Source organism: Pantherophis guttatus, chromosome 16 (genome assembly GCF_059756535.1).
Source record: "Pantherophis guttatus breed Tessera chromosome 16, ASM5975653v1, whole genome shotgun sequence".
Classification (NCBI taxonomy): Eukaryota; Metazoa; Chordata; class Lepidosauria; order Squamata; family Colubridae; genus Pantherophis; species Pantherophis guttatus.
The window spans coordinates 19,349,091-19,368,559 of NC_142078.1; the positions used below are offsets into that span (position 1 = coordinate 19,349,091).

Genomic DNA, 19,469 nt, shown 5'->3' on the forward strand with positions numbered 1-19,469 from the left:
GGTTGTTAAGTGTGAAAAAGGGTCGTAAGTCCCCTTTTTCTCAGTGCTGTTGTAACTTCAAATGGAACACTAAATGAATTGTCGTAAATCAAGGAGTACCTGTACTAGAAGAGTTAAGCACATCAGGGAAACCTGTGCGGTCCCCATCCATCCCATTTTTCTAGGACCGTGATTTAAAGCAGACCAAAGACCCGTCACTTTGTGAGGATTTCCAAGAGTAGCTTTATTTTAAACACGAACAATGCCTGGATAACATCGCTTTGGGCGTTGGTAGCATTGCCAGCCTGCAGAAATCCTTCCTAATACGGCGGACGGAGGCAGCAAGGAAGCTTGCAATGGCTCTGTCCAATTGGCTGCTGAAAAAGGGGGAGAAGGGAGAAAAAGACGGGGGTGGGCGGGTGTCCCCCATCTCTCAGGAATTGGCCAAGACCAACCTGCCAGCAGCAGAGGTGCCCCAAGGGATGGCTACCAACCTTCGGCTGTTCTACCCTTCTTCACAGATCTCAGCCTATGCAATTCATTTCCAGCGGAATGGAGCAACTCTCTTCCAGATACGATATTTTAGTTTTAAGCTATATTAATGTATATATTTGTGTATATATATATATATGTGTATATATATATTGGAACTGCACATTCAGTAAGTCCCAGTCCTTCTGGATAGGGTGAGACTGTGACTCCATCCTGGCCGAGAACCTTGGGAACTTAATTCCTTGCTCCTCTGGCAGGTGCAATTTTCCAGTTGCAAACAAGAGATGGAAAGTTTAGGCCACGTGTGTGTGGGGGGAGCGCACAGGGGTAAAAAATAATAATAATTCATTTTTCACTAGGACAGGCGTGCTGGACAATAGTGCAAATTCGACTCCTTCCTCGCTTCCTCACGAAGAAATGCGTCCCTCCCCTCAAACCTCGCAACCAACTCCACCTCTCCCCAACCCCTGCCCTGAATTTTCGGCCACGCCTTTTTTAAGACTTGGTGCTGCGTCGAGCCAGATCACGGAGGCAAAATACCTGTCTCTTTGGACAACCGAGGCTTCAAAAATGAAAACAGACCAGCTGTTATTTTTTTTTTAAAAAAAAGCCATAAAGGGAAGAGGGAACATTGACGGAGTCTTAAATCTCATGGAAAGATGCTGGTAGCAGGTTACGCATGTTAAGGATTCTGGTTTAGTGTTTTGACCCCAGTTCCCCTCAACTGTAGCCGTGTTTTAAGTCTTATAAGGAATGTCAAGCGTCAGTTTAAAAATTAAACTGAATTTCTCCTGCCCACCCCAGCGTTGAATGTTTCTGCAACTGCTAAGACTGTTTTTTCTTTTTTCTTTTAACGGAAAAATACAGGCTGGCATCCTTCAACGTGGAAATTCTTTGATCTCACACTCTTCTGTCGGAACCAAAGCCATCAAGATTTGGGGAAATCTCAAATTTGGGGGTGGGGGGGAAACTCCAGGACGAAGGGGGGCTGGGTGGGGTAAGTCAGACTTTTGCAAATAGGATTCTAAAGTAAAGTACTTTTTTTTTTAAAAAAAAAAATGCCACTGTGGGGAAAAAAAAAGAAAAATGAAGGCTGGATCTTCTCCGATCCATTCCTTGGAGAGGGTCATTGCTGGGAGTTAGGATTGGACTTGGGGCAACGCGTAGCTGGACAGCCGGACGCCATTCTTCCCTTCGGATGGGGTGCAGCACTCAAGGACGGTCCCAACCACACGAAACAGCAGCGGAATCAGGCTCTCTGCCCCAACACACAGCCGAGCACGCCAGCCCCAGTCTCCTTTCTAGCAGGGAGGGGGACGGGGACCAGTTCCCACTTCCTGCCCCGCAGAGAGCCACGGACCAAGATCCCTTCCTTCCCCAGTCTCTTCTGCTCCTCCTCTCCTTCCTGAAGCAGGGAAGAGTCTCGTTTTCCCAGCCACTCCTGATCCTTCTGGGCTGTCAGTCAGGGAGCCATGCCCCTCAGCATGAGGGTCTCCAGAGCAGGGGGCCAGGGGAAGCGGGGGGTATGTGAGTCCAGGGTCCCCTGGAACCCCCTTGGTCAGAGACGGGAAACGGGCGAGCCTGCAGCTCCCCAGCTCAGCGGAATCAACTTCGTCCGGCAAGGCTTCAAGCTTGCTCTTTGTCCGCCCTCCAAAGCCTCTCCTTGACCTCCAAGGGCAGCGTGTTGAAAAGGTCCTCCTCTACCACCAGCCCACTGCGCTTCAACAAGGGGCAGTCGCCCAGCTCCACCGGCAGGCACTCCAAGCGGTTGCCCCGCAGTTCGATCTGAGACAGGTTGGTCAGCTCGCCCACCCGGGATGGCAGCGACTGCAGGACGTTGTTGCCCAGGTGTAAAGTCCGTATTTTCCGGCATTGGAACAGCTCGGCGGGGAGACCCTCGATCTGGAGGGAGGAAACAAGGAAATGAAATAAATAAATGGCTCTGCTGCTTAGACAAGGGAACGAAGCTGGTTTGCAGAGAAGGAAGGTTAAGAGGCGGGGGGGGGGGCAAGCTTTACCCACAACAGTAGAATCAGAAAACAACAGAATTGGAAGAGACCTCGGAGGTCATCTAGCCCAACCCCCTGTTCGAGCAGGAGACCCGATGATCCCATTCTGGACAATCTCTCCTTAAAAACCTCCAGTGACAAAGCACCCACAACTTCTGGAGGTGAGCCCTTCTGCGGATTTCTCCCTGCTGTACAGGTAGTTCTCAACTTATGACCACCATTGGAACTGGGCTTGCCGTTGCTAAGCGAGGCAGTGGTTGAGTGAGTCACACTCGCCTTTTCATGGTTTTTGCAGCCTTCCTTTGCCAGGGTGGTTCAGCAAAGTCACTGGCAGTTGTTAAAAGGAAGGGTGCAGTTTATAAGCGAAACTGGCTCCCCTCCACCCCGCAGACTCTGCTTGCCAGTTGCCAGGCACCCAAATTTCGATTGTGTAATGCTGTGCTGGTTGTTAAGTTCGAGGACCAGTCATAACTCACTGTTTTTCCCCAGGGATGTTGTAACTTCGGCAATGAAAGAAACGGCTGTATGTTGAGAACTACCGTAGGGGACGATTAGAAGAAATACAGCCCGTATTTTCCATTGGGGGGAGAGGAAATGGAAGACTTCAGGGGCAAAACTCATGCCTTAAAAAGCTTTAAAAACTTTTAAGACACTCACCGGAGCTGTTAAAACTCCCTTGTGAGACCTTCTGACGAGCAGAGTCAACAGGGAAGCCAGATTCAACCGTTTCTCGCCACTTTCTTTTTTCTTAGCAAGAAAATACGGCTTTTAAAACCTTTCTTTCTCTGTCTCGTCTTGGGAGACAGCCTCCATCCTCTGCTGAAGCTGGCCTTGGGAGTTGGAAGGGAGGGAAAATAAATTGTTTCCAAGCAAACAAAGCAGGGCCTAGAAAACAGGAAGAGCCTCCAGGGAGGGGAGACAGCTACAAGGGTCCGTAATTAATCTATTGCTGCTTTGTTGTCATGGAGTTAATGAGATCAACATATCATTTGTGGGAGCCACAACAGACACCTTTCACGGAGGAGGAGGAGGAGGAGGAGGAGGAGGAGGAGGAGGAGGAGGAGGAAGAGGAGGAGGAGGAGGAAGCTTGATTGTTTTCCGAAGCAGCATTTTGCTAAATTCTGCAATGGAAAAGCAAGGGGGAAAAACCCCCAAGCGGCAATGAAAGAATACGTTTTGAGACGAAAACTCAAGATTTTGCAAAACTTTTTAAAACAGCGGGAGACGGAGGAGGCAGACGGCCAGGAAGGGAAGTGGGTGGGCGAGAGAGACGCGTATATTTGAAGGAGAAGCAAAGAAAAATATCCACCAGGCATTTTAGTATCCGGAGTTCATAAATCAAGCGAACTGATTTAGGGCAGGGAGTGGAAATTTTTTTTTTTTTTTTAAAAAAAGCTGACTTTAACATTTTAATTGCAAGTGTTTCCTTTTTAAAAAAAAATAAAATAAACAAACACCTTTCTTTTGCCCCGAATATTTGGGTTTGGAAACATTGAGGGGAAATACTCATAATAAACATAATAATAAAAGAAGCAACAAAGTTGTTGGTTAGGTCTAGTATTTAAGGCTAGAAAGCGGGAAGCCCCGAGTTCAAGTTCTGCTTCAGCCATGAAAGCCAACTGGGTGACTTGGAGCCAATCACCAGGAGACTGGGAGTTCTAGTCCCGCCTTTGGCATGAAAGCCAGCTGGGTGTCTTTTGACTACCAGGAGTCTGGGAATTCCAGTTCTGCCTTCAGCAATAGAGCTACTTGGGTGACTTTGGGCGGGTTCCTCTCTCTTAGCCCAGCTCACCTCACAGGGTTGTTGTTGTGGGGAAAACAGGGGGAGAATGTGTCCACCACCTCAGTTATTTTTAAAAGAATAGGTGGGATACAGATGAATAAAAATAAAAGTACAAAACTCTTTAAGGAATTAAGGCCCAAAGGTCCAGCTCTGAGAATAAAGTACATTAGAAAAGAAAAAGGCAGACTGACGGGAAAAGATTTCTTTAGGGTAACTTTTGCAATTACAAAAACCCAAATGGTCTCGCTTCATCCTGAGTCCCTCATCACCCCAAAAACTAGCCCTTACCTACAAAACCACCTTTATTAATCTCCTGTTTGTCCTATGTATGTCGTGGCTTTTTCAGACTGTAGGACTGCCAGTTCCCAGACTGGCAGCTCCAAAAACAGCCAGAGATTGCCAAATTAGAGAAACCAATTTGCAGGAGAAAGATTTGCTAGAACTTTTAAAGTCTTTCTTTCAAAAAAAAAGGGGGGGGAATGAAACCCTTTCCGTGAACAAAAGAACCCCTCCCATCGCTGGTCAGCCTCGTGAGAACTGGAGTTTTGCCCAGAACAGGGGAAATGAAAAGGAAAGGAAAGAAATGAGCCTTTTTGATTAGTTGCAAAACAATTTCCATCAGCTGCTGTTCCTCTTCTTTTCTCTTCGCGAAGAGTAAAAGAAAGAAATCCATTTTTTGGGGAGGGAAATCGTAAAGACATGGGCAGCACTGCCCTGTCCCTTAAAAGAAATAAATCAAGGGGATTTTTTTCCAGGTGGGGAGTGATTTTGTGGAGGGTTTTGTACTAAGGAAGGAGCTGACCCCGGCACTTGAAAGAGGTACAGGCAGTCCTCCATTTACCACCACAACTGACCCCCAAATTTCTAAGCAAGGCAGTTGCTAAGTGAGTTTTGCCCCATTTCCAAACTTTTTTGGCCACATTCATTAAGTGAATCATTAAGTCACACGGTTGTTAAGTGAGACTGGCTTCCCCCTTTGACTTTGTTGATATGATCCTGGGACGCTGCGACTAATATTGCATATTAAATTTAATACTTAAAAAAAAAAAAATTAAAAGAAGAAAAAAGTCATAGGAGGTGGAGCCTAACCTTCCGACACTTTTAAAGAAAGAAATAAAAATTATCAAGGTAATGAAGATAACAACGTCATGACCAGTAACTGTCGTTAGTCAGTTTTGTTAATGGTGGCCTGATGCCGGCACAGAATCCCCATGAAATGAGAGTTATCTCATAGTGGTTAAAAATACAAAGGCAAAAAAAAAATAAAAATCCCCGGATTAAATTTAATCCTGGCCTGCTGCATGAAATAACAAGCTTTCTTTTTTTTTAATCTTGACAAGCCCTTTCGTTCGAAAAGACCTCTAGCGAGGCTGTTCCCTGATAAATCCACTTTAATCGTGCCAAAATCTTATTTACTTTTGCAGCAGCAGCTCTGATAAAGTGGCCGGTTCATGCTTCTGGGTAGCTTTGTCCCGTTCTCTTTTTATTTTAAGCTCTCAACAAGTAAACAGAGCCCAAAAGGTACACAGAGCTGTGTTATTTCAGCTCACTGCTGTTCGTGTAATTGTCAAGCCTGAAACTAAAGCCCTGTATTATATATATATCTATATATGTTCTTAAAAGGGATGCGGTGGCTCAGTGGCTAAGACGCTGAGCTTGTCGATCAGAAGGTTGGCAGTTCAGCAGTTCGAATCCCTAGCGCCGCGTAACAGGGTGAGCTCCCGTGACTTGTCCCAGCTTCTGCCAACCTAGCAGTTCGAAAGCAGGTAAAAATTGCAAGTAGAAAAATAGGGACCACCTTTGGTGGGAAGGGAACAGCGTTCCGTGCGCCTTTGGCGTTGAGTCATGCCGGCCACATGACCACGGAGACGTCTTCGGACAGCGCTGGCTCTTCGGCTTTGAAACAGAGATGAGCACTGCCCCCTAGAGTCGGGAACGACTAGCACATATGTGCGAAGGGAACCTTTACCTTTATATATGTTCTTAACTGCAAAATCCACACAGGATTTTATTGCGAAACGCACCCGCAACAAGCACACCCCCCCTTTCCTTACCCTGTTGGCCGTCACCGCCAAGTTCTGCAGGTTCTGCAGCGCCCCGATTTCCGCCGGTATGCAATTCAAGAGGTTGTGGCTGAGATCCAGATAGCGAAGTTTCCGGCAGAAGAAGAGCTGGGTGGGCACCTTCTCAATCTTGTTGCGGTTCAGGTAGAGGCGCTCCAGGTTGGTAAGGTTGCCGATCTGCACGGGGATGTAGGCAATTTGGTTGTACCAGAGTTTAAGGCAGGTGAGGCGATGGAGGTGCTGGAAGCTGATGATCTCCTCGATGGTCTTGAGGTTGTTGTCCTTGAGGTCGATCTCCTGCAGGTTGTGGAGGCTGAAGATGGAGTGAGGGATGCGCTCCAGGTCGCAGCGGATGAGCTCCAGCTCCGTCAGGTTGACCATCTTCTTCAGGCTGTTGAGGACCATGAGCTTGGTGCCTTCGTTGTTGATGGAGAGCTTCTGCAGATGGACGCCCACGTCCGTCACCACCTGGGGCAGCTTGGTCAGGTTGCTCTTCAGCCTCAGGACTTTGAGCCTCTTCAGCTCCCGCAGGCCGTCAATCACAATGTAGCGGTTGTTCTCGGCACTCAGGTTCCCCGTGAGATGAAGTTCTTCCAGGGTCTTCAAGCTGTAAATCCACAAGGGAATCTCCTTAATGTCCGTGAACTTGATGTGTAAGGATTTCAGGTTCTCCCTCAAGAAGGCCAGAGCCGGGGCCTCGATTTTAGCCGCCGTGTGGTACAGCCAGAGTTCCTTGAGGCTGGTGAGCTGGGCGATGCTGGGCGGGATGGTGACATCAGGAATGAGCTCCAGTTTCAAGACCTCCAGCTCAACCAGGTCGAAGACTGTGTCGGGAATACCGCTGAGCATGAACAGGTGCAGCTCCAGCTTGTCCTGGGAGTTCTTGGTGATTCTTTGGCGCAGCTTCTCCAACGTCCATTCGTTGTTGAGGTTCAGCTGCCGGAGCTTGTTTTCACTCACCTCCGAGAGGAAGACGGCAAAACGCTTGGAGTAGAGAGGGTCGTATTGGTCGATCAGGTGGAGCATGAAGGCGAAGTCGTTCTTGACGTCGGGAATGTCGCTGTAGCTGCTCTCCTCCCGGATGGACTCGAAGGAGTACTTCTTGAGGGATCTCCGGAGCATCCACCAAAGGGTGTACATGCAGATCAGGCCGTAGAGGACCACCAGGCTGATGTAGAAGGACGCCAAGATCTTGAAGAGGGTCGCCAGGGGGTGAGCGCAGCGGTACATGCGGTAGCCGGTCAGGCTCTCGATGTCCACTTTGCAATCGATGTCAAAGGTGATGTTGTTGACGTAGTAGACCGTGTAGCAAATGATGAGGATGAACTTGATGACCTTGATGATGGTTTGCCTCATGTAGAGGCGGTAGACAATGTCTCCTTCTTCCACGTGGGTCCGGAACTTCTTGACCTTCTCAAAGAGCGCTTTGGCTTGCTCCCCTTCCTTCTTGTCCAGGACGCCGTTCTCTGTACGGTCCACGATGCCTTGTTCGATCCGAGACTTGGTCCTTTGTAGCATCGGGGCGGTGGCTTCCACATCTTCACTGACGTTGGAAGACTTCTTCTCCATCGAGCCGTTCATCTTCCCGAAGGCCGGCTTAGGGTCGCTTTCCTCCACCACCGTCTCGGACAGAGCCCGCGTGGTCCACGGAGAGTCGAAGCATTTCAAGAGGATGGAGACAAAGTGCTCCAGCTTGGAGCTTGTCCTGGGGAATTTGAACCAGAAGTTGCTACAAGCCAAGAAAATCAGGGTGTGCAGCAGGACGAGGTAGGGGAAATATTTGGCAAACCAGTGAAGGCGGTTTTCGTAACACACGGCATCCACGTAGTTATATTGATGACGGTCGAGATCGTATTTGATCCCGGTGGGCCCAGGGTCCAGGGGCGTCCCCAGGGAAGCATTATAGTATCCGGAGTCCAGGTTTGTAGCCGTCCATTCGCGGGAAGAATCGTTGCAAGCGTCTTTGGTGACCCATTTGCAAGGCAAGCAAATCATTTTGTCCTGGGTGACCTGGAGGGTCCCACCAAATACCGCGATCATTAGCATCACGATGGAGATGTAGTCCGTAAAGACGTCCCACCAGGGCTTCAGAATGCGGTACGCCGGCTGGGTATCGGCAAAGTAGCGCAATTCCGTGACAGGAATCATGGCTCACCTGAAAGAGAGAGAAAACCATCAGCAGGTGTGACCAACATACACAAGGAAGAGTTATTTGGCCTTCAAAGTGTTGTGAATCCCGCTTACCACATTTATTAATTCAGCATATGGCATAAAACAGGGGTCCCCAACCTCTGGGCCACGGCCCACCTCCGGGCCTCGAGTGGACCATGGAAGTGGTGGCTGAGCACACATCTGTTAGCACAGACTATCATGTCAGGCGTAGTCCTTCTCTTCGTTAGACTAGACAAACCCAATTCCTGTAACTGTTCTTCATAGGTTTTAAGGTAAAGGTAAAGGTTCCCCTCGCACATACGTGCTAGTCGTTCCCGACTCTAGGGGGCGGTGCTCATCTCCGTTTCAAAGCCGAAGAGCCAGCGCTGTCCGAAGACGTCTCTGTGGTCATGTGGCTGGCATGACTCAACGCCAAAGGCGCACGGAACGCTGTTACCTTCCCACCAAAGGTGGTCCCTATTTTTCTACTTGCATTTTTTTTTTACGTGCTTTCGAACTGCTAGGTTGGCAGAAGCTGGGACAAGGAACGGGAGCTCACCCCGTTACGCGGCACTAGGGATTCGAACCGCTTTTGATCGACAAGCTCAGCATCTTGGTCACTGAGCCACCGTGTCCAAGCAAAGCAGAAACAAGGACGGAGCCAATGACCAAACTCAAAAGCCCAGCCCCTTCCCATTTTGGAGAAGACTTTGTCCACCAGGACTTGTTCCCATGAGAGACAACCAGAAGTTTCTCGTTGGTGGTTGAGGGCAGATACATCTGAAGAGTGACAGGAAGGCAGAAGGTGCCATCAAGAACTTAAGAGAGGCTGTTTTGACTTTAAGAGCTGGGAGAACATTGGGAGGAAATGACCTCCACGTTAGATCCCCTGAAGCATCTGCTCAAAAAATGAAGAACAAAGGATGAAAATAGGCCCATCAGATGTTCTCAATCTCTCCACCTTGGACCTTTCTGGTTTCCTCTCCTTCCAACCAACCCACAGGCCGGACTGAGTCATCCATTGTTTTTCTTTGTCTTCTTCTCCAAAAGGCCTTTTAAGGAACTCAAAGACTTTCTTGGAAACGAAACCGTAAGGCCAAGGCAGATGCTTTGTCTCCAGATGGGCCGGTTTCCTGTTTGACTTAAAAAAGATGTAATTGAACGCAGGTAAGGGGATCAGAAGGGATGCTGTGGCTTGGTGGCTAAGACGCTGAGCTTGTTGATCGAAAGGTCGGCAGTTCAGTGGTTCGAATCCTGAGTGCCGCGTAACGGGGTGAGCTCCCGTTCCTTGTCCCAGCTTCTGCCAACCTAGCAGTTCGAAAGCACCTAAAAAAAAATGCAAGTAGAAAAATAGGGACCACCTTTGGTGGGAAGGTAACAGTGTTCCGTGGGCCTTTGGCGTTGAGTCATGCCGGCCACACGACCACGGAGACGTCTTCAGACAGCGCTGGCTCTTCGGCTTGTCTGGAACGACTAGCACATATGTGCAAGGGGAACCTTTACCTTTACATTTAAGGGAATCAGGTGAGTGCAGAATGCGGCAAACATTTAAAGCAATGGTTTGCAGCGTCCCACGGTGATGTAATTGCATTTTTCGATGGTTTTGTCGCAACTGGCACTTATTCTGGCTTTTTGGCAAAGCCGCAGTCTTAGCAAACCATTAGTTCACTTAACAACCGCTGCTAAAAAAGATCGTAAAATCAGGTTGGTCCTGTGAAAAATCCATTTTATGACCGTAATGGGCAGGTTCTATTATGGCCGTATGTCGAGGACTACCTGTATAGAAGTCGGTCAGCCTTAATTTGCTGTATTAATGCCAAACCAGAAGATGCCAAGACTGAAGAAGCATTCATTAGTAGAGGGTTTGATTTTCTTCCTGCAGGGGATTATTCATTTCACTTCTAGTTTTTTTTTTTCTCAAGGACGAAGAGAGGAAAAATTGAAGGCAAAGCACTCTAGCATCGTAAATATGCATTCAGCAAAAACGAGATCCGCGCAGGTTTTTTTTTCCGCAAACGGCTGCAAACTTCCTTACACCACCCAACCCCATGTAAAGCTCTACACATCCCCTGAAATAAATCACAGCTTTCAGAATTCAGAAGTTGTACTTCGGAATACAAGGGAAGCAAAGAGAACTGCCAAAAAGGAAAAAAAAAAATCAGCTGACAAGTTGGGCTAGGCCAGCCTTATTTATTTAAACTTATGACTGCAGGAAACACGTTCCTTTGCATGACCCAGTTTCATTTTTCGGCACAAACAATTTCAGGCAGAATCCTCTGAAAAGGATCTTTAATTTTCAAGGTCCAAAGACAGCTACGCAGAGTCTCAACTTTGTTGGCATTATATTGAAAAGGGGCTGAAAAGATTTTTCTACTCAATTCGGTGTCTGACAATTCATTCATCCGTTCATTCACCCCAGGGCAGGGGTGGGTTCTACTTACCCCTTTACTACCGGTTCACATTGCAAAATGTTAAGTACCTACAATTACAGAATTGGATGGGGAAGAATTGTTTGATGTTAGCCTCTCTGGTCTACAGAGGTCTGCTCCGAAGCAAGAGTTTGCAAACCCATCTCTTAAACCTTCTAAATTTTGGTTTGGGGGGTTCATCTAACGTTCTTCTTTAATTCTGCTCAATTTCCCAGCTGGAAAATCTTACCTCCTGGGCACTTGGCACATTTCGAAAGGATAAAAAAATTTTTGCCCAACAATTATCTGATTTATAAACAGCGCTCTCTCTCTCTCTCTCTCCGCTAAAGCAGTGGGTGGGCTGTTTTTCTCCAAAAATGAGAGCTTTTGAAATGCAGCTTTTTTGTGTGTGTGTGTGTGTTTTTTTTTGTTCTAGTATCAGAAAAAGAGATGGTCAGAAGTTCTCAGGCCTTAACAACCCAGCCTGGCTATTCTATTCCTTTTTAGTTTCTACCCCACTCCCAAGCAAGGACTTTGTAAACTTTGTTGTTTACAAGTTGTTTTTTGAACAGAAGAAAAATCTCAACCTTTTGAGCAAAGTTCCTGAGCAAAAAGAAAAAGCAAAAACTTGAAGATCTGGTTGGGAAAAACTAATGAGGAGACCAATTCCCAAGGTTTTCAGCCAATTCCAAAATTGACTCCTTAAATGGTGAAATTGTGCACGGCTATCCTGAAAGAGGAAGAAAAATTCAAGGATGTGTTGGAAAGCTCCAGAAGGCAGCCTCCGGAGCACCACTTAATTCTATTTTGTATTTTCCAGAAAAATATGCCCTGGTGACTCCTTGCTACATAAACAGCTGTTTGTCTGGCCAAATATCACTATTTAAATCAATTAGAAGATTCTAATGCTGCATTGGCGTCTGTGTTGTGTTCTTTGGGGTCCTGGGTGCTCTCTGAGCTTGGTCGTTTTCTTGCAGACCTTTCATTACCAAACTAGGTAGCATCATCAGTGCTGGAAAGGTTTGCGGAGTTGAGGAGGAAGACTGTGGGGTCCTTGATGCTCTCTTGAGCTTGGTCGTTTTCTTGCTGACATTTCATGACCTAACTAGGTTACATCATCCGTGCTAGAAGAGAGTGGGGTTTGCTTCCAGCACTGACGATGTCACCTAGTTGGGTCATGAAACCCCTGGAAGAAAACCACCAACCTCAGAGAGCACCAAGGACCCCTCGTTCCAATCTTGAGCTACAAATATTCTCTTCCGCCGGATGATCACATTGGTGGAGTCTTCATCCTCACAACTCTGCAATGTGCAAGTCGTCCTTGACTTACAAGCATTAGTCTAACCTAGTGACTGTTCCAACAAGCCATGCTTTGCCACAACCGCTGGGCTCCTTTTCAAAGGCTAAAAGCAATGGAGAACGTGACGTGTGAGCCTGGGGTGAGCTCAATCAACTTATTTGTGGCTTATTTGCTGGCAGGGATTGTCAAAGAGCTCGGACAACATCTCCTCGGACCCCTGTGGAGATTCAACTTGGGCCCTCCTTCTCCTTGCACGCTCTTCCTGATTCTGATGCTCAACTGACCCATTGGGACTCCCAACTCCCAGAATTCCTAGCCAGGATGGCTAACATGTTTCAGAATAAGAGAGTTGGAAGGGACCTTGGAGGTCATTCAGTCCAGCCCAGTTTCATTTGATTTGTGCCGTTTTTTTTTTTTTTTTGCCTGCGGTTTTAGGTTTGAATCAGTTTAACGTGGATTTTTTATTCTATTTTGTTTGATGCATCACCCAGACTCCCACTGGAGTTGGGCAACTGTTATATATTTAAAAAAAATAAATCGATAAATAATATTAAAAAAGCAGACCAGCTGAGTCAAACTCTTACTAATTATGCTGCTTTCCCTAGCAAATGAATAGGCAGGTTTGCCCCCGATGCTACAGTCTGATCGTAAGTAGAGAGGTTTGGGTAAGTTAAGCAGACAGAACCTCTTTCAGATCAATGCAAAGCGACGGAAAATGCAAGCTAAATGAAAAGCACCCCGTTTCCTCCTTCCCGGAATTCGACTGGAGGGGTACCCTAAAGCTTGGCACCGAAATGGGCAGCCGTGACCAAGACCTACCGATGCGATGACACAGCCACACGAGCCAGCTGTGCTGCTTAGGAGTGAGGAAAGTGCCAAGTCACCGTGATCTGTGCATTGTCCTTTCAAGGGCAGCATTCTTACAGTTCAGCAGCCAAAGGAGAACAGGTGTGGTGCAGGACAGGCTGGGATGGCAATGGGGGGCAGGGGGGCTTCCCAGCACTCAACCGGGGTCTGTCCCAGGTGCAGAAATTTTTTCCCCACGGGGCAATTCTGATCTTTAGCTCTGCAAATTTAGTCAGAAATGAAGATCTCCAACTCTGGAGTGCTGGAATCTTCAACCGAAAAGCATAGCTAGTCCTTGACTTGCGACCAAAATTGACAACCAAATCCCTGTCGTTTTGTTAAACGCCTCACTTAGCATAAGTGAATCTGGTTTCCCCATCGACTTTCGCTTGTTGGACGGTCACAAAAGAGGATCACGTGACCCCAGAAAGGTCATCGGGCAAAACTCGCTTAACAACAGAAATGTTGGGCTCAATTGTGGTCGTTAAGTTGAGGACTGCCTGGGCCAACACTTCACACGACCTTGTTACTCTCCTTCCACGGATGCAAATCTAGAAAGCTGCACTGGCTTACTTTTTATTCCTTTTCCCCTTATTAAAATCATTAATGATTATTAATAATTAATAGTTGCAGTTCCACTATGCCGCTAAATCCTTTTTTTTTTCCGCTGGGCTTTTTTTCTGATGCAATCAAATCGACAAACGCAACAACCGTTTCAAATCCTCCATTTCCCAAGAAGCCGGCCTCCAAATAGCCAGGCTTTATTGGAGCATTTCTTCACCCATGCTGCGATTCCATCTTCTTTAATGAGCTGCTGTGGCAGAGCCGATCAGCACGTAGCGCACACACACACACACAAACAAACACACCCACGCGGAGATGTGCGAGAAAAACGGAAGCCGCTTCGCCACTTGCGAAGTTTTGCCCTCCGTGAGGTGTTAATAGTAGTCAGTCATTAAGAAGGGAAGCTGAGATTTCTCTGCCCCGAGCAAAGCTACGCGTGCCAGCCTTCCATCTCCAGGAAACTCAAGGCGGCGTTTTGGACGGCAACTTCATTTCCAAAGCTCGCAGAGCCAGCTTCTCCGAGAGCCGAAGCGGGAATAATTTATGATTCCCTTACGTAATTCTAGCCACAGGGAGGGCTTGTTCCTTTCCTCGTTTAACGGCATAAACGGAGCCTTTTTCACACTGGGGAGTCCACCGCTTGGACATAAGGGGGCCTCTGGGGAAGGTGGACCTGCCGTGGAGGGCCTCTGAAGGTCCACCAGATGGGAAAGACCAGCTCTCAAGAAAAAAGCACTAGTGCCAGAGATAGTCCTCGACTTAACAATCCTTTGTTCAGTGACGGCTTTAAGTTACAACGGCACTGAAAGAAAGCAATTTAATACCAATCTTTGCACTTGCAACAAAGCGCAATCAAAATCTGGAGAGTTGGCAGCGGTCCTGTATTTGTGACCTTAGGGGCTCATGCGATCACCATTTGTGACAAACAAAGACAGATTCGCTTAATGACTGCGTTATTCACGTTAACAACAGCAGCAAAAAGGTCGTAAAATGGGGCAAAACTCACTTAGGAACAAAACTTTGAGGCTTAATTGTGGCCATCAGTCAAGGACTCCCCATTTTGGATCGGGAAGGCAAGCGGTTTGTATGGAGCGGCTCCGTCATCCAATTTAAGGATGTGCCACTCGCCCCACCCATCTCATACAGGCGGTCCTCGACTTACGACCACAACGGAGTCCAAAGTTCCTGTTGCTAAGCGAGACAGTTAAGTGAATTTTGCACCGTTTCACGACTTTCTTGCCACCGTTAAGTGAATCACTGCAGTTATTAAGTGTATAATACGGTTGTTAAGTGAATCGGGCTCTTCCGATGACGTGGCTGGTTGCAAAAGGGGATCACGTGACCCCAGGACACTGCGACCGTCATAAATATGAACCAGTTGCCAAGTGTCTGAATTTTGGGGGATGCTGCAGTATGAAAAACGGTCGAGTCACTTTTTTCAGTGCCATTGTAACTTTGAACAGTCACTAAACGAAATATTGTAGGTCAAGGACCCTCTGTTCTAGAAGCCATTTCAAAATTGCTTCCTTCACAGCTGCCTTGACTTCTGAGCAGACCTCTCTCCTACCAACCGAGGGCTCGCTCCCCCCCCCCCCCCCGTTTTCTGGTTTTAAAGAAAGGAGGATGGCCTTACCAAACCGGTCATTCCCGGGACAGCCCCGCCCTCTTCCAAAAAAAGGTTGCCGGCTTCTCGTCTCAGCTCTGCTATCTGCACTTCAGCAGTCTGTGCTGGAGTTCAAAATTACTGGCCCGGGAACGATCCTGAGTCGGGAGCCGGTCTCCAAACGCCATGGAAGTCGTTTTCCTGAAACGAGAGACATTCCATCAGGGGTCTCTGTTTTCAAAACAAAGGCTCAAAAGAACAATCAAAGCACGTGGGATTAAACTTTAAAGTTTGCAAAACTGTTTTTTTTTTAAATTCCTCCAAGTTCTGAATATTAAAAACGCTAGCTATAGCGAAAAAAGTCTGAAGTCGATTTCCCATCCTGGGAAGAGATTACCCACATAAAAGAAATTTCTGGATTTCCATCTTTAGCACTTATTAATACTTGGGAACTCTCCAAAGGCACATCCTTCAACCCCCAGAATGCTTAGCACATGCCCAAGTCACCAGGGGAATGCTGGGAACTGAAAACCTTGCAGCTGGTTGACTGACGGCTTTTTCCTCGCTTAATGATGGAGAAGGTGGAGCCAGCATCGTTCAGGTACCATGGTCTGGTGTACCGTAAGTCAATCCCTACAAACTGGCACATTACAGAATAACAGAACTTGGGACCTTGGAGGTCTTCTAGTCCAACCCCCTACTCAAACAGACCTTACGTCATTCCGGACAAACGGCTTGTCTTGAAAAAACCCCTGTGATGAAATACTCACAACCTCTGGAGGCAAACCATTCCACTGATTAATTGTTCTCTCCCTGAACCTTAAAACAATTCCCTCCAGAAAAAGAAACCAAATTTACATCTGTTTACTTCGATTGGAATTATCAGGAAATCTAAACTCTTTTGTTTTTCTTGCCCCACCTATTTTAATGATCATGTTTTATGACATACTTTTGTTCTGTCATTTATTTCTGTTTTATAACACTTGGGAGATGTTTTGGCATGGAAAGGGGCAAATAGCAATAAACGCATAAAAATGCATCCATCTGGGCCTTTCTCCTTGTGCCGAGATGTGAATTCTAACAGCGGAAAAACTCAACAGGTTAGGCAGCCTCTTTTGTGAAGACGACACAATCAGCATCGTCTCCGTACAACATCTCCATAAATCAGAAGGAATCTAATAGTGCTTTTTCTGCCTACACCAATTATATTAAACAGATTTCTGGTGCATCTGATGAAGTCATCTACACCATAATGGAAGCTTCTGCCTTTTATTAAGGCAGAAAAGCTTAGTTGGTAAAGATTGATGGGGTTTTTTTTTGGTCCCTGAGATGGTGGCAGCTAAATTTGATAAATAAAAATATATCCTGCAAAATTATGCATCCAGTTTCTCACTCCTAAACAACCCGACCAAAACATCCTTTCCCCATTCAGTTCCTCTCTTCCGACACCTTTCAACAGCTGACCTTCCCCAGCAGCCAAACAAAGGAAGAGCTGCAAAATGTTTTGTCTTGTTTTTAAAAGTTCCCGGAATCTCTCCTATCTTGTCCGTCTGCACCCGGACCAGCCCTGTTTATTTTCTCCATCCTTGTCTTAAAGGACATTTTGGCATTGTTCCTGGAATGACAACACTCCACTATGTTCCTTTTCCTTCCCTCCCAACAACTCCAGGGAGAGCATCACCCCAGATGAACCAGCGGGAAGGGATGCACACACATTTGCACAAACGCAACGCTAGGCTAGAATGGTGCAAAGGTACCGGCAGCACCACAGAGCCACAAATGTGGGGCGTCTCCTGCAACCGAGCCTTTGAAGTAAAAACAATGACGGTTGAAGTTTGGTCAGAAAATGCAAAGTTAGTCACCTAATTGCACCCCCCTTTTCCCCTTAAATCCTGCCCACGCCTACGTTTCTTTCGGCAGCCAGCCAGTCCTAGTTTGCTTCACACATTCCCTCCATCTTTTTCCTGCTCCACCCAGTTTTCACCTTTCCGGGAGACTGGATTAACCCCCCCCCCAAAACCGCCTCAGGGTTTGGCCCAACTCTGAAGTCAAACCCTGCCCCCCTCCCCCGCAAGATTTTAGCTGGGCCACCTCTTAAGTTTTCTTCCCATCTCTGCTCTCTTTCGCCTCCTTTCCACTCTCACGGCAGGGACTAGTAACATGGCCAGTCCTTTCCCGCTTTCCCAAGATTTCCCAATCTCCACTTTCATCTTCTGCACATTCAGGGACACACACACACAGAGAGAGAGAGAGAGAGAGAGAGAGAGAGAGAGAGAGAGAGTCCTCGTGGGCTGCCCCAGGGCTCTTTCCCACATCACCCCCCCCCCACAAACCAGAAATTCCTAAAATGCATTTAGGTCTCTGGTTGCAGCTTCCTTCAAAAAGTTCAAACGCCAAAGGGGGGGGAGGGAAGAGGAGAGGGAGGGGTATGGCTCTCTGACCTACCTGGCTGTCTTATCCCCTGCTCTGAAAGCCCCCACCTTCCCCCCCCCGCAGGTGAGAATCAGTCAAGCCCCCTGCATGTTTTGAGTTTCCCTTTTTTTGATGTCCCCCCCGACTCCCCCCCACCCCACTTTCTGACCTCTCCCTTCACTAAAGTGACCCGTTTGGGTGTATTTTTCTTTCTGGGCTCAAGGCCACCTTTGCTCAAGGCAGCCCACATATATTCTGGCATACAAGGTCTGGGGAGGGGAGGGGGCTCTCTTGCCAGAAGATCCTGTGCAAAGAGCCCCCAACTCTTTTCCCCAGCCTCCTTCTCCCCCTAACCATCTCCGGGCTGTCCCCTTCCTCCAGGAGCCCCCCCCCACAAATCTGCCCTCCTTGGCAATGCCATAAACACCCCAGCCCCCTCCGTGACCCCCACCCCGCCTTTCCTGTTTCTCCCCAAACTCCCCACCTGCTTCCCCGCAGGGCTCCCAATTCGTTGGGTCCAGACAGACCCCCCCATCCGTTCTTCGGCCAGCCTGGCATCCAAGCCAGCCAAGTCGCTAGTCCTCCTTGAGGATCTGCCTCCCGCCCATGTGGCTGGGCTCAGCCCTCCTCCCCTCCCCCCAACCCTTGCCTTCCAACCAACGCCCCCCCCTCACTCCCCAAAAGCAGGGGTCCCACGAAAGGGAAAAAGAAAAATCTGGGGAAGGGGGGAAAACGCCTCTTCTTTTATATTAACCAAGTTACTAGTCCTCAAGGGGTGCTGAGCCTGCGCTGTTTTCGGGGTGGGGTGGGGGAGGCAAAGAGGCGTGTCTGCGCCCCCTTCTCTCCCCCCTCCCTCGCCCCCTGCCCCATAGCCCCTGAGCCAAGTTCCTAGTCCTCAAGCTTTCCAGCTCTGCCCCTCCCAGGGGGATACCGCTCCTGTCTGGGGGAGGGGGGTCTCCTCGCCCCCTCCCCCACTGCCCTTCCCCCCCCCACACCCACCTGGTGGCGCCTCCCGCGGCGGAGCCCCGTCTTTCGTCCGCCCCTCCTCAGCCCCTCCGTGCACCACTCCGCGCCGCCGCCCCGCCCCGGAACTGACCTCACCCGGCCGGCCTGGGCATCCCTCGCGGCGGCGGCAGGGACGGAGGAGGAGGAGGCGGCGGCGGCAGAGGCGGCGAAGAACGAGGACCGCGCGAGGCCGCCACTAGACGGCGCCATCTTGGCGGCTGTGGGCGGGGCTCCGGCGGCGCTACGTCGGCAGGAGGGGGCGGGGCGGAAGGAGGAGGAGGAGGACGTCGGGTCGGTGCCATCTTTGGAACGGGCAGAGGCTTGGCGCGGAGGCCATGTTGGGCAAGGGCGCCAGTCGGACGCTGCTGAGGGGATCTGACCAATGATCAATTCAATTCAAATCCAATCCAATCCAATCAATTCAAATCAAATCAATTCAATTCAAATTAAATCAATTCAAATCAAATCAATTCAAATCTTTATTGTCAGTGCACAACCTATGTACAATGAGATTGGTTGAACGATCGATCAAAATAGAGCTGGAAGGGACCTTGGAGGTCTTCTAGTCTAACCCCCCTGCTCAGGCAGGAGGCACATTAGGGCTTATTTTCTGGTTATGTCTTATTTGGGGGGGGGAAATACAATACTAAATGCATCCATCTGGCTGACAATCTTAACTGGGGCTTATTTTAGGGGGTAGAGTATCCTGAAAAATCATGCTAGGACTTATTTTCCGGTTGGGTCTTATTTTCCGAAAAACGGTATTATTAATTAAACCCTTAGGTGATATAAAGAATAAATTATGAGGCTTGCAGAACTTAATTCACTTCAATTCCATCCAACCAACCAACCAA

The 19,469-nt window shown here is 48.3% G+C and overlaps 1 protein-coding gene across 3 annotated transcripts; it reads right to left on the minus strand.

Moving 5' to 3' along the window:
- Positions 1–198: 198 nt before the first annotated feature.
- On the minus strand, positions 199–18,860 carry LRRC8A (leucine rich repeat containing 8 VRAC subunit A). Of its 3 annotated transcripts, none has more exons than XM_034436132.2 (4): positions 18,707–18,860; positions 15,229–15,399; positions 6,318–8,481; positions 199–2,373 (listed from the first exon to the last, which is right to left on the minus strand). In XM_034436132.2, exons 3-4 carry the CDS (start codon positions 8,472–8,474, stop codon positions 2,098–2,100), a joined length of 2,433 nt encoding a protein of 810 aa, XP_034292023.1. In that variant the 5' UTR covers positions 8,475–8,481; positions 15,229–15,399; positions 18,707–18,860; the 3' UTR covers positions 199–2,097. The 3 variants fall into 3 exon arrangements, with proteins under 3 accessions (XP_034292023.1, XP_034292024.1, XP_087735747.1); XM_034436133.2 differs by having other exon boundaries at positions 18,610–18,860; XM_087879621.1 differs by lacking the exon at positions 18,707–18,860 and adding an exon at positions 18,095–18,205.
- Between the last annotated feature and the right edge of the window lie 609 nt (positions 18,861–19,469).

Coding starts and splice junctions, on each gene's coding strand:
- LRRC8A (XM_034436132.2), bottom strand. CDS start 8,474: ATGATTCCTGTCACGGAATTGCGCTACTTTGCCGATACCCAGCCGGCG. Junction 2,374..6,317: donor TGGCGGTGACGGCCAACAGG/GTAAGGAAAGGG, acceptor TCCTCCCTCCAG/ATCGAGGGTCTCCCCGCCGA.